The 14,130-nt window shown below is 31.1% G+C and overlaps 1 protein-coding gene across 1 annotated transcript; it reads left to right on the plus strand.

The window, feature by feature from the left end:
• Positions 1-5,732: 5,732 nt before the first annotated feature.
• LOC118038482 (protein ACCELERATED CELL DEATH 6) lies at positions 5,733-8,781 on the plus strand. The gene is made up of 5 exons (XM_035044855.2): positions 5,733-6,502; positions 6,608-7,164; positions 7,383-7,478; positions 7,602-7,664; positions 7,969-8,781. Exons 1-5 carry the CDS (start codon positions 5,782-5,784, stop codon positions 8,638-8,640), a joined length of 2,109 nt encoding a protein of 702 aa, XP_034900746.1. The 5' UTR covers positions 5,733-5,781; the 3' UTR covers positions 8,641-8,781.
• Positions 8,782-14,130: the final 5,349 nt, after the last annotated feature.

Below are 14,130 nucleotides of genomic sequence, written 5' to 3' on the forward strand. Positions count from 1 at the left end.
TCAACTTGAGAAAAGGCTTTGGTCATGGGTCAAGGTTGACCATTGACCGAGTCAATATAAAAATAAAAATAATAATTATTATAAGTTTTAAACCTATTTGGGAGTCGATCTAAAGCCAATCCTTGGTTTGGTTTATCATTGACCTAGTTCAATCTAAGAATAAAAATGATTAATATCATATTTTTAAAAACTGACTTGATGGTTAACTCTGGATAAGCCTTGGATCACAAGTTGGGTTGACCATTGATTAAGTCAATGTAAAGATAAAAATAATTATTTATGTCATGGTTTAAAAACTTGACTAGAGGTTAACTTAGGGCCAAGATTTGGTAATGTTGACTATGACCCGAGTCAACATAAAATTAAATATTACTGTGGTTTTCTATATATATATATATATATATATATATAAGTTCATGATAGTACTTTTTTATAAGTGAAGATTCAGATAAATAAAAATTAAATATTTTAGATATCTCTCTATAGTTGTAGTGTTTTTAATTTTTAAAAATTGACTTGTAATAAATATCATTATCATTTACTCTCATTGTGTAATACATATTAAATATTGAGTGTTACATCAAATTTACAACATATTTTCTCATGAATGCAATTTTTTTTTTTGAAGTTATGCATACATTTTATGTTTCATAAAAAAATGTATGCATTTTATGTAAGAAACATTGTTGTTTTCTTATCAATTGTTAGGAAACTAAAAATAAAATCATAGTCTAAATTAGCAATTTTATATAATCATGGCTTAACCATGTTAAACAAAAATAATATTGAATATTATAATCATTGTATAAAAAGAAAAAAAATATAAAAAAATTTATTTGCATAATTATCATTAAATAATGAAATTATTTTCAATAGATGCATAATTTCATAATTTCATAACGCTAACAAAAAGAAACTCCTTTTTTTTTATATAAGTAAATAAATATTTCCATTTCAACATGACAATATATTCACAATGGTGTGGGAAATATAATAAGCATTTGCTAAGCACAAATTAATATAAAAAAAGATTCTTCGTGGGTGGGTCGCTTTGAAGATTCATGTATTCTTGAAAATTTGAAATTGCAAATTTTAGAGTCGTTTGTAATTATTGAAGTTGATGTATTTTTCTTGTAATAAGAGGTGTTTTAGAATATAACAGTAATTATCTTTTAAAATATTATTGACTTGAAAATAAATCAAATAATATTTTTTTAATTTTTAAATATTATTTTTTATATTAATTAGCATATCAAAGTAATATGAAAATACTAAAAAAAATATAATTTAAAATATATATATTTTTAATTTTTTTAAAAATATTTTTAAATCACAAAAACAAATACATTCTTGACACAACCTGAACTTTGTAATTAGAATTGAAAGGAAAATCATGAAAGATGGAAAACCGAGGACTTGAGATAACCCTAAAGGTTACTTAAATTCTCACTCAAGGAGAAGAAAAATAACCCCGTAAAAAGTGTTCTAAAAATAACTTATAATTGTTTAAACATGCATTAAACAAATCTAATTTGGAAAGGTAAAAAAACCCTAAAATAGTTAAAAAAAATTAAATCTAAAATTATCTAAGAAAGTACTAAGAATTCAAAAAAAAATAGTTCGAATCCTAATTTGAAAATCTTTCGATCTTATCTAGTTATATAGGGTATAAGATATGTAGAACATTCTATCTAAATTAATATGAGTATATAGTCTAATCACTACTCTTATTAGGAAATATTTAATGCACTAATTCTATGATACAAATCCGACTGAAAGTCTACTATACGAACAGTGACTCTTAGAACCCAATAAAGGTGTAGGTCAATTCTTCAACATGTCATTAGTGAAAAAATATAACTAGGATTGTTAAATATCATACGAAATCAAATCAGAATCAGAATCTAAGTCGAAACAAAAAATTACGACAGCAGTAGAATCAGTGTTTTTAGTGCAAATTCTGAAGGATTTATCCAACCTTAAAAATAAGATAAAGAAGGAACAAATTTAGCATTATGAAGACTTCTAGTCAATCTAAGAAATCTGATGATTTTGACAACAAAGAGGAAGGATAAAAAGGGTAGAAAACAGTTCAAACAGGGTTCGACAAATATTTTTTCCTTCTCTACTTTTCTCAATCTTGCAGCAAACATGAGCTAAACTCTTGCACTCGATTCAAAAGAAATACACATCATTTTTAGCACGTGGGGTTCAAAATAAATAACAGCACATTTGTATTAACTTTATTCACATAAATATATTTAATGTAAACCCCGGCCCAAAATTTTAAATCCATGAATTCAAATTCAAAATTTTAAACAAAGGATAAGGAAATTAAATAAAAATAACACACACACAAAGACAGTTTTATATATATATATGAGACTTGTAGTATGAGATTTCCAGCAACTGGATTGCGAATAAGAAACTAGAACAAGTGTGATCAATAATTATTTAAGAGAGCAATGCTAATCATGCAGCCCCAAGTAACAAAAACTCTTGCGTATAAGAAGATAAAAGATACTAAAATGGCTCAAAAATTTATATTTAACTAAAATATGTTAAGATAAGTGTCAGGGCATTGTACAAGGAATGTGTTAGAATGGGAGAACATAAGTTCCCAGGCCAAGAATAGGAGCATCCAAGGAGACACCCAATTATAAACAACTGTATAAAATTCTCACCAGAGAAGTGAGCAGCACTAAAAACAGCTGAGCTTAGTAAAACTGCCTGCTTCCAGTTCATGGTACGTAGAGGCAAGAGATTTCAAGAGAAAGCCTCTGTAAACAATTTCTTCCACCAGGGGGGTGACAAGGCAACAAACCAGGATGCAGGCAACTTTCGAGATTGTTAAAAACAAAAAAAAGAATAAAATTAAAAAAAAATAAAATTATTATGGATTGTTATATTGAAATACCTAGTTTTTTTTAGTATATTTTGTACTAGGTTGCTTTCCATGCTACACGGTGAACTGGACAAAAAGTTTTTTTAATGTAAAAAAAAAAATGTATAGGCCATAAGAAATTTTTTGGCATTTTCATTGAAACATGATCCAGGAAGTCACAATTAAAAACTCTTGATTTGACTCTTTATCTAGCTAGATTTCAAATTAAATCGTGTGAGAGTTGCTATCATAATGTAATTCAATTGACTTGGTAGGGACAAAGGAAAAAAAATTAGAGAAAAAAAATGAAAAAAAAGCCCAAACATGCAGGGCCAAAGATAACCTAAATAATCGATAAAATCATAATTTGACTTTAAGAAAAATCTGAAGATGATATTTTTAAAAAAATAAAATTGACATGAGACATATTTGACCGACTTAATTAACCTGTTAAATTTGTGACTTGGAATTCATGGAATCTACTAGGTTCAATAATATTTTTTATTTAATTATATGATAATAAATATGAAGATGAATTTAAAATCAACCAAATATTGAAGGATAAAATTGAAAAATAAAAGTCAATAAAAAAATTTCAACAAAAACTCAATGTTGTAAGATAAAATTATAAAAAAACATACCAAGTGAATGAGCTTAGGTAGCCTCGTGATTATTAAGAAACAAATTCAAAATTTGACTAATTGAGCTACTCTCAAAGTTAAAATAACTTATAATTATTTAAACCGGTACTAAACAAATCTACTTTAGAAAGGTAAAGAAACCCTAAAATAGTTAAAAATTTTAAATCTAAAATTATCTAAGAAGTACTAAGAATTCAAAAACAAATTTTTCTAATCCTAATTCGAAAATCTTTTGATCTTATCTAGTTATATAGGGTATAAGATAGGTAGAACATCCTGTCTAAATTAATCTGAGCATAGTATAATTGTGCTTATTTTTGTTAAAAAAAAAACTTGTTTGACAAGTACAAACTTTTTTGTAATCTGATCCATAAAGATATTTGCTATATATTCCATATTCCATGTACTGATGCAAGAAATCCAAATATATAGCTAAGCTTTTTCAAAATCTACCGGACCAAAACCTTATGCTTTATGCTTGATGTGATAAAAGTATTATTAAAAAAAAAAAGAGGATAATATTAAAACAACCTGTTCACTCCACCGTGGATGCCTCTATGTTGCGCGTTCATCACAATCCCTATTTAAAAAGAGAAGAATGATTCTCTAAAAATAACTTATAATTGTTTAAATAGGCACTAAACAAATTTAATTTGGAAAGGAATAGAAAACCTACAATAGTTTTAAAAAATCTAAAATTATCTAAGAAAAAACTAAAAAAAATTTAAAAATATTTTCTAACCATAATTTAAAAGTCTTCCCGATCTCAACGTGGAACATCTTGTTTAAATTTAAGTGTGGTTCAAATATTATGCTTATTTTTGTTTAAAATTTTTTGTCTGACAAGTCCAAACTTTATGCTTGATATGATAAAAGTATTAAAAAAAAAAAGTAATATTAAAACAACCCCGTCACTCCACCTTGGATAGGCCTATGTGTTGCACGTTCCTCACAATTTCTATTTAAAAGGAAAAGAATGATGTGAAAGAATAAAGTACTGTAAAAAACAAGAACTGCATCCAAAAAAAGAACTGCGTCCCAGAGGAGATGCTTTCATGATAAAAAAGGAAAAAAAAAAAATGAGTTTCTCTTTGCATACTCTTGATGCAGAGAAGTTATAAGGACAAGAAAATTTCATAAGCGAAAATGATTATAGATATTAGCTATAAATTTTATAATTTATTCCTCTAAAAACTAAAAGCTATTGAAGTATTTCTTCTAAAGAGATTTACAAGATGTTTTAAACAAGTTAGAAAATCCTACATCTATAAAAAAAAAAAAAAAAAAAAACAACTAAGACTTTTCAAAGTATATAAAAAAATGAAGATAATAAATTCAAAAAACTAAAAAAAAATAACAAAATTGATCAAGACAACAATTTATAGGCTTAATTTTAAAAGATATAATGGTCCAATAAATCAACGAATTAACTCTTTCTTAAAAAAATTATTAATAAAATCACTTGACAAAATTTTAAACTCAATTTAATAAGTAAATCTCTCGTCAACTCTATTTTAAGCATAGTCTCACACAAAAATAAAGTTCCTTTTGCATTTAGATTTTTGCTACTATTCCATAAAATATATATGTTAGCCATTCAAAAAATCTGCGTAAATCAATATGTCTAAAGAAAAAATCCCCATCCAAATGCTAACTTTTAGTTTTTACAAGCTAGGCCGATTCAACAAATTCTTGATTTCGTCTAATCATTGGAAGGGTAAGTACTCTTGGTATCATTGCTGGCGAATCAAAGTGGACCTTTCTTCACTTTTTCGTATTATCTTCTGCATGCAGAAGGTGATCTTCTTTGTATATCCATGCACATTAATTTAAGGCCAGTGTGTATCTTGTTTGAGCCCGCTTGCAAACACTGTGCTTGGATTCTAAGTAAGAGCACCATTGCTCCTTTTGAGTTCTGGAAATTTCCCTCCATTTTCTATTCTCCTCTATGCTAATAACAGCTCCTTTAGCCATGGTGAAGCTTGTCCTGGCATATTCTATCAGCTGGTTCCTCTCGAGTTGAGGCAAGGTATTGATGCAGTGAATCAGTGAGAACCTCACTTCACTTCGGATTCTATTCATCTATAGCCTACGGGTCTCCTTCTATAAGTGAAAGACCAGCTTGGTGGCAACAACAAAGCTAATTCAAGAAATAAACTGTCACCGTATGTGTTGCACTAAATAAAAGCCTTCTAAAAAGCCTCCCACTGTTGCAACAACAGAGCTACATCCAAGAACCATTTCATAACAATAGTTATGGAATTATCGATAAACATATCCGGACAAGCCTCGAATCAGAGAGACGAGAACGTCCGACAGTGGAAGGCAGAGAGTTTCCCACCGCAAATACCACGTGATGGTGACCCAAAGAAGATGATGGATGAGAAGTTGTACAAATACGCAGAAGAAGACAAATTTGATGAATTATTTGGTGAACTGCGGCGTGTTTCAGCAGCGGAACTATCATCCATCATTTACACACAAGTTAGCCCTTCTGGAAATTCATTGCTTCATGTTTCAGCAAGCAATGGAAGCAAACATGTAACGGAACTCCTTCTACAACACTTCCCGCTTCTAATGATGAGGAAAAACTTCCACGATGATACTGCACTTCATTTAGCAGCCGGAGCTGGACAGCTGGGAACTACAACAGTTCTTATCAACAAGGCAAAAGGCCATGGAGGAGCCAGCCACTTTCCTAACTTTCTGGAGATGAAGAATGATCGAGGAAACACAGCTTTACATGATGCAGTCATTAATGGGCACGACAGTTTGGCCCATTTTCTGGTTTCGGAGAGCTCGAAGCTTTTATATACAGAAAACAATGAACGTAAGTCTCCCTTGTATCTTGCAGTCGAGAATAGCGATGAGAAGATGCTCACTACTCTAATGGATACTATACCTGATGATGTTGATTTACTTAACAAGCTAGAAGGAAAGTCTCCAGTGCACGCCGCTGTCCAGGGAAAAAAGAGAGGTAAAATGATTTTTTTCCCTTCTCATTCATATATTTTCCCTTCTGACATGCTAGTGTTTCTTTCATTATTTGATCTATTATTCATTCGAGTTAAATAAATTTCAGCAATATTGGAACAAATAGCGAAAAAAAAGCCAGGCCTTTTGCGCCGGAAAGATGAAAAGGGGGAGAATCCACTTCACTGTGCAGCATCCATGGGTTATGTTTGGGAAACTCAATTCCTGTTCGATAAATATCGTGATGGTGCAATCCAGCAAAACGATGAAGGCAACATGCCTATCCATGTTGCTAGCAAAAAAGGCTATGTTGACGTAGTTGATGCATACATTTCCAAGTGGACTTATCCAGCAGAATTTCTCAACAGCAAAAGGCAGAACATTCTACATGTCGCCGCAGAGAGTGGAAGGTATCGAGTGGTGAAGTATATCCTAGGAAATAAGAATCTGGAAGCACTTATAAATAAGCAGGATCTGGATGGAAATACACCTTTGCATTTAGCATCAAAGAATGGCCGATCCATTACAGCATTTACTCTTGTGCGAAACTCTATGGTTATGAAAGACAAAGCCAATGGCGAAAACTTGACACCATATGAGGTTGCAAAGAAGCAATCTAAAATGGTGGAAGCAGAATTCTCAGGAGAACCAATCCCGAATGGGAAGGTATGTTAAGTAATAAATGTACAAAGAAACTGCTTTGGCCTAGATGAAAAAAGCAGCAATCATTCGACTGCTGCACACATCAAATGATCAGTAGGCATTTAGCTTAATGCATGGTGCTTCTATAAAATACATTTCAAGGTTTTTTGTTTTCTTTTCCCTTGAATCATATACAAATCAGCAAAAAAAAAAAAATCTTTCTCCAAATTTTCTTGGTGTAGGACAACAATGTTGACCCAAAGAGTGGCGACAGCAATCCAAAGAGTGACAGCAAAAGAGAGAAGCCACAAACAAAGGACAAACCAGATCATGGAGTGGTATACCATTTTCTTTCATTTATTTCCTTTTCTTTTATGACATAACTTGTTCCATAGTCTATTTTTTCGGTTCTTTTTCCGAAAACCATACGCATAAAAACATCTTTTGGTTTTTTGATGTAGGGAAACCAAGTTGGTCCGGATGACAGAAAAGGAGGGAAGAAAAACCTAGGTTTTTATGAAGCTGTATGTCTTCTTCTTCTTCTTCTTCTTCTCGATAAAAATGGAGGCAAGGGAAAACTAGATTAATGGTGTTCTTCTTCGGGAAGGATAAACTAGATTATTATGATTTCTATGTCTTCTTCTTCTTCTTGACAAAATATAGAGGAAAAGGAAAACTAGATTATTATGGATTTGTATGTCTCCTCCTCCTCGTTGAAGACATTATCCTGGACACTTCCTAACTAGCGAAAAAGGAAACTTCTGACTACAAATTTTCTTTGTCAAATAATTTGGAGGTTACATTTCTCTTTTATCTGTTGTTTTCCAGATGATGACATTATCGATCTTGCATTTCTGGGCTGGCCCTAAGAGATCCAAAGCAGAATATCTCCGTATTAAGGGCAGGCCTCTACCAAAAGAGGAAATCAAGGGCAGGATTGATTCTCTTCTTGTTGTAGCCGTGCTTATCGCTGGTGCAACATTTGCTGGTGTACTCCAACTTCCTAAAAGTGGAGCTTCTAACATCACCACCAATAGTACCTACAACCAGAGCATATCAGCACAAAATGAAGACATTCTAAGGAATGTTTATATTTTTTCTGACATGGTTGCCTTGAATTCCGCGGTCATGGCATCGATAATCCTTTGTTGGGCTCAACTATATGATGTCAAAGTAGCAGCACATGCAGTTTGGTTGGCATCGATATTAACAGGTGGTGCTATCTACTGGATGTGCATAGCATTCGTCTTTGCCGTTGCTATTGATGTAGGCAAAAGCTTTGCCTTCTTCGTTGTCGCCATTGCCGTCGGTGGAGCGTTTTTTCTTTTCCAAACCTTGGTTTCTATTCCATTGATTATTCCGCCGAGTGCCAACCAAATCATCGAAAGAATTGCTTCACCTCGCATCTATCTCCTGATTTTCTACTTACATTTCGTTTTGGACTGCTTGTCATTTAAATTGAAGAAAACAGAGAAGCCACAACAAACAACGTCTTCTTGATATGATGCTCTTCGGATCAGTGGATTGTGTGTGTTTAATCATCGTAATAATTTAATGTTGTTGATTGTATTAATTATTTGATATTTGCTTTGTTGTCATAATTTGAGTTTATTCAATTCCATGGAAATGTACGGCTCCCGGTGAGCATTTTCTTTATTGAATAAAATAAAAGAAATGTTTTCTACTAATATAAGTAATTTCTTTACGCAAATTAATTAATGTGAAATTATGTTAGCATTCCATGCAAAATTTAATAAACAATATTTACTGTCCATGAGATGCACTTTCTTGATCTGAAGTTCAGAAAACAAATAATGTTTTCTTCGTAATAAAAATAAACAAATTAACAAAAATTAAAGCTTGCGCTGGCTAAAAATAAAAAAAAAATAAAAAAATAAAAAAAGAAGAAGAAGAAGGTGACAATATTGTTAAAATTTCATCTCCCTTCATTAAACCTTTGTAAGAAAAAATGTCTTTTAATCACATTCCTTATATTAATTATAATTATAAACCATATCTTTTCACATTTTCATTTTCTATTATGAAAATTCAAGTCTCATATATAAAATATCATCCTGAAACAATTGAAGTTTCTAGCGTGCTGAGGATGAGGAATGCTAAGGGAAACACCCCTTTGCATGATGCATGAAGTCATCAAGGGTTGCCAAGAGCTGGCCTGTTTCCTCATTAATTTCTGAAGATCCAGAATTAAGTTTCCTACCAGAAGAACAAGGAAAACAAGTCTCCTTTGTTCTTGGCAGTAGAGACTTGCAAACTACCTTTTAACTCTTGAAAGATAGTCGTGTGTGCTCGTTTTTCAATCCATTCTTTAGATGTACAAATCCAACTTTGAAAGTAAATGGTTAGTCATGCACTTGAAAGCTTAAATACTTTCTGAAGCCTCTAGGTGTAGACTCGCCTAAGATATTGCACTTAACATCTGGAGCCTAAGTCAATCAAACTTGATTCGATTATTTCTTCAAATTATTTGATGATTTTTATAAAAAATTTAATTTCAACCGCATTTACCCTTATGTTTGCAATCAAGAGCAACATCAAATCCTTAAGATTCAACCATCGGATGGTCCTGCACTTGATTTGTATTAAAATTCAGTCCCTAATACGTAAAGAGAGGAGAATCAAACTTTAGTCTAAGATCATGACAATGCAGTCCTGCTATCATGGTGTCCCCTTGTTATTCCTTATAAAGCCACTTTGTTAATAGTGATAACGACTCCCTACATGGACAAATAATAGTAATTATTTTCCCTAGATGGGCCAGGAAAATAATTAGATTTCTTTTACTTGATTCTTTTTTTTTTCCTTTCAATTTCTAAGGTGAATAAAGATTTGTTTTAAGGTTGTATAACAATTTATACATGTCTTTAGAAGCTAAAACAATGGAGAAATGAGGTTTGGGAGGCCTAATCCGATGTTCTCCAATTCTTCAGCAACCACAATGCAGCTCCCAAACAACACTAGGGCTCACATTTTATTTTTATTTTTCCTCTTAAGCTGGCGTACAGGGCCCAAAGGCATGCACTTGTTTATTCTAGACCCTTGCGCGTCGGCCTATTGCACACCCAGCCCATCTTTCCTCTCTTATTTTCCTTCTCTTCTTTACACTGTTATTTTTTCTTTTTTTAAAAAAAATCAAAATTCCCAATGAAAAAAAACTCGTTTTTATTTGTATAATTTTCATTAAATAATGAATTTATTTCCATCAGATGCACATTTTCATGACGATAACGAAAATAAATCTCCTTGGTTTGATTTTATAAATAAATAAATAGTTGCATTTACATGATATAAATTAAAAAACATATTATTTAAATTAATTACTTTTTGGTATTATTGAAAAATTGTATGCGAGTATGAGTGGTACTTCAAATTTACAACATATTTTTTATATGATTGAAGGTTTTTGGGATGATATGCGAATATTTTATATATAAAAAAAAATATTGTTGTTTTCTCAATTACTAATAAATTATCTCAATTGTTAAGAAAAAAAATGAGTTTATAGTAACTGATTTTCCATGTTACATCAATTTATAGTATTTTCTCAATTACGTGCTCATTTCAAAAAAAAAGATTGGAGTCTCTAAATACTAGCATGATCCACATTGCTAGTTTACTTGAGCAAGACAATCAGTTTCTGTCCAAACCATATAGATGAGATCCTTGTAATAGCATTTGTGAGAGATTGACCAAAGGGGAAATGTACTATAATTAAAAGATGAAGTTTGTGCTTATTGTGTTTAAAAAAGTAATTGTTTTTGTTTGATCATGTTGGCAAAAGTGTTTTAACTTAAAATGATTTTTTGATCTATTTTAGTTTTGATGGTAGTTTGACTCATAATACCATAAGATTTTCTCAGTCAAATGAGCTCTTTAAAAAAAAAAAAATCATTTGTTTTCTTGTATTCATTATGTGCCTTTATTTTTATTTATTTTCTTGCAAATAATACACTTATACAAAGACACCCTATACTTTCAGAAATCCTAAAAGTTCTATAGATTCACAGAACCACTACACCAAGAATTCTTTTGTATATTCTCTTTTCTTCAAAAAACTATGCATTATCTTATGTTTTCACAAAAAGTTTCTAGAAAAATCAAAGTTTAATTAGTACAAAAACATAATTTAAATTGGTGTTTGTTCTAATAGAAAAGTTCTGAAAATTCAAGTGATCTTCTTAAAAGATGATCATACACCTAGAAAAACCTAAAAAACAACCTAAACACCATGAGATGACTTCAAAACTAAATTTTAGCTGAATAAATAATGAGAAACCATTTTGCATGATCACATGAAAGAAAAAAAAAACAAAGCTTACTGATTTTAAATGGGGAAAAGCCATTTTTGATAATCTTTATACATGGCTAAATATATTCTTTTTAGTTCATATTAAGCCTAGTTTCTGTCGTAAGCAGGGGCAACTATTATAACTTCTTTTTAGGTTATTCCCCTAAAATTTACCTATTTGGATAAGACTAGTAGCTTAATTATATTCTTATTGTACCTAAGACTAGAGAGACAAAGTGAATTCAATTTCAAAATAAATAATTATTGGATGAATCTGCATAAAACTTAAGTCTAGGAACACGATTAGATTTTTAATATGTCAATTTGATTTAATTATGGGCCAAATTAAAAGTTTAATTATGTTTAAGAATCAATTTGGGTCAAATTAAAGGATTTAATTAAGTGTAAGGATTTAATTATAGTTTGAATGGGTCAATTTAATTTTATTAGAGACTTAATTGGTAAAAATTAAGTTTGGGAGCCCAATTTGAGCTTAATTGAGAAGATTAAAATTTTAGAGGACCAAACTTGATTTTTACAAAGTTAATTGATTGAAATTAAGGGTAAAATTACAACAAAATCAAAGTTTAGGATTAATTAAGGGTTAAATTGAATAAATTTGTAGCCAATGATCTTTTTGGAAAAGATGCCAAATTATAGCAACTCAATTGATTGAAATCTGCTCGAATGACTACTTTTTAGGTTCATTTAATGCTTCTTCTCTCCCACTAAAATGGGCAAACCATACACCACCACATTGTACTACACCCTAGAATATGTCTCGCCATGTAACTGCTCCTATGGTTGTCGCGGCGCAGTCCCAAAAAAGCGAACTCAAACAACCTTTAGCTACCAACTTTTTTAGTCTATGATTCCTCCTTTAAGTCAATGATTGGGATCCTTTCCAGTTGAATCAAGAGCCAAGATTTGTCCCCAATAAAAATAAAGTGTCCCCTTTCCATTCCTTGTAAATAGAGGTGGATTTCAAACATTGAGTATTAAGAAATCAGAGTGCAAAGTGAGAAAAAAATGAGCCTCCTTAAGCATTTTCAACATTGTTTTTCTTTCTTTCCCCACTGCCACACCACCTCCTCTATTTACCAAAACAACCACCAATTGACCAAATCCTCTCCCCTAGCACAATTGTGATCGATAGCTCCTTTTTTAGTACTGTCGTGATCCAACAACAACAACCATCTCTAACAGCCCCAATAGTTTCTACTTTTTCCTCTCCAGCAACGTTAGCCTCTCCACCCCAGCCTCCTTAGTCGCCACAACCCACGTCGAACTTTCAATAGCGGCTATAACACCACCTCTATATTTGGTAACTTTCTTCTTTTCCTCACCTTTACCCTCTTCCCCACCTGCATTCCTTTCCTTTTGCATATAGGATATGAAATAATTCACATCTTGCAACTGTTAGTTTTTGCCATCAGATTCAATAATGGGTTGGAGTCATTTCATCTTAGCCCATATGGTTGGAACAAGTCAAGCCCAATATTTTAAAAAAAAAAGAAAAAAGGAGAAGGATGTTGGGCCGACAATAGACCCAATTCGACTAAGTTAGGTTGGGCTCGTTCCAACTTGGCCAAACATAAAAAAAGAGGTTGTTGGGCTGTCAGTCTGCCTAACCTAGCCAGGTTGGCCATATTTCAACCAAGCCCAAGTAAAAAAAGAAAAAGGAAAAAGTATGTTGAGGTGTTACGACGCCTAACCCAACCTAACCGGGTCCTGCCCAGATGGACGGGTCAGGTCTAACCCACTTAATAAATAATATTAATATAATAATATTAAAATATATATAAACATATTTAAAAAAAAAAAAAAAATTCAAAAGGGCATTTTAAAAATATTTTCGGGTCCCTTGCATGTTTTCTAAGTATTTTGCATAATATCAGGTCGTAGAATTATATTGTAAAATACATATCCAGTATTGAAAATATTCGGTTTTCACCTAAACTTTTTAAAAAAGAAATTAAAAAAATTAAAACATTAAAAATAATTTCCCCTTTCCAAAAACACAAAATATGTCTTGTCTTTGTGTATGCAACCAAATCCTAAAAGTTTTTAACATGTATTTTCTAGAAAGAGAGAAAATCATTTTTTAACATGTTTTTTTAAATACAATATAGATATCGTAATTAGTTTATAATTATTCATTAGGGTTTTATTAAAAATATATATAAAAAATCTTATTTTAATTAGTTTATGCTAGCTAGGACTTAGTTATGATGAAAACTTATATATGAGTGTTACATCAATTTTACAACATATAGTGTCACCAGTGTTGTTTGTAATCGAAGTTATGCATTTCTATGATAATAAATGGCATACAACCTGAACTTTGGAAATAGGATTGAAAGGAAAATCATGAAAGATGGAAAATCGGGGACTTGAGATAACCTAAAGGTTACTTAAATTCTCACACAAGGAGAAAAAGAATAATCTAGTAAAGAGTGCTCTAAAAAATAACTTATAATTGTTTAAATAGGCACTAAATAAATCTAATTTGGAAAAGAAAAGAAACCCTAAAATAGTTAAAAAATAATAATAATAATATAAAATTATCTAATAAAATAATAAAAATTCAAAGACAATATTTTCTAATACTATTTTGAGGAATTCCGGATTTCATTGGCTAAACATTTTTGTTTAAATTTTAAATATGAGCATAGTTCAAT

The sequence above is a fragment of the Populus alba genome, chromosome 19, assembly GCF_005239225.2.
Source record: "Populus alba chromosome 19, ASM523922v2, whole genome shotgun sequence".
NCBI classification, from domain to species: domain Eukaryota; kingdom Viridiplantae; phylum Streptophyta; class Magnoliopsida; order Malpighiales; family Salicaceae; genus Populus; species Populus alba.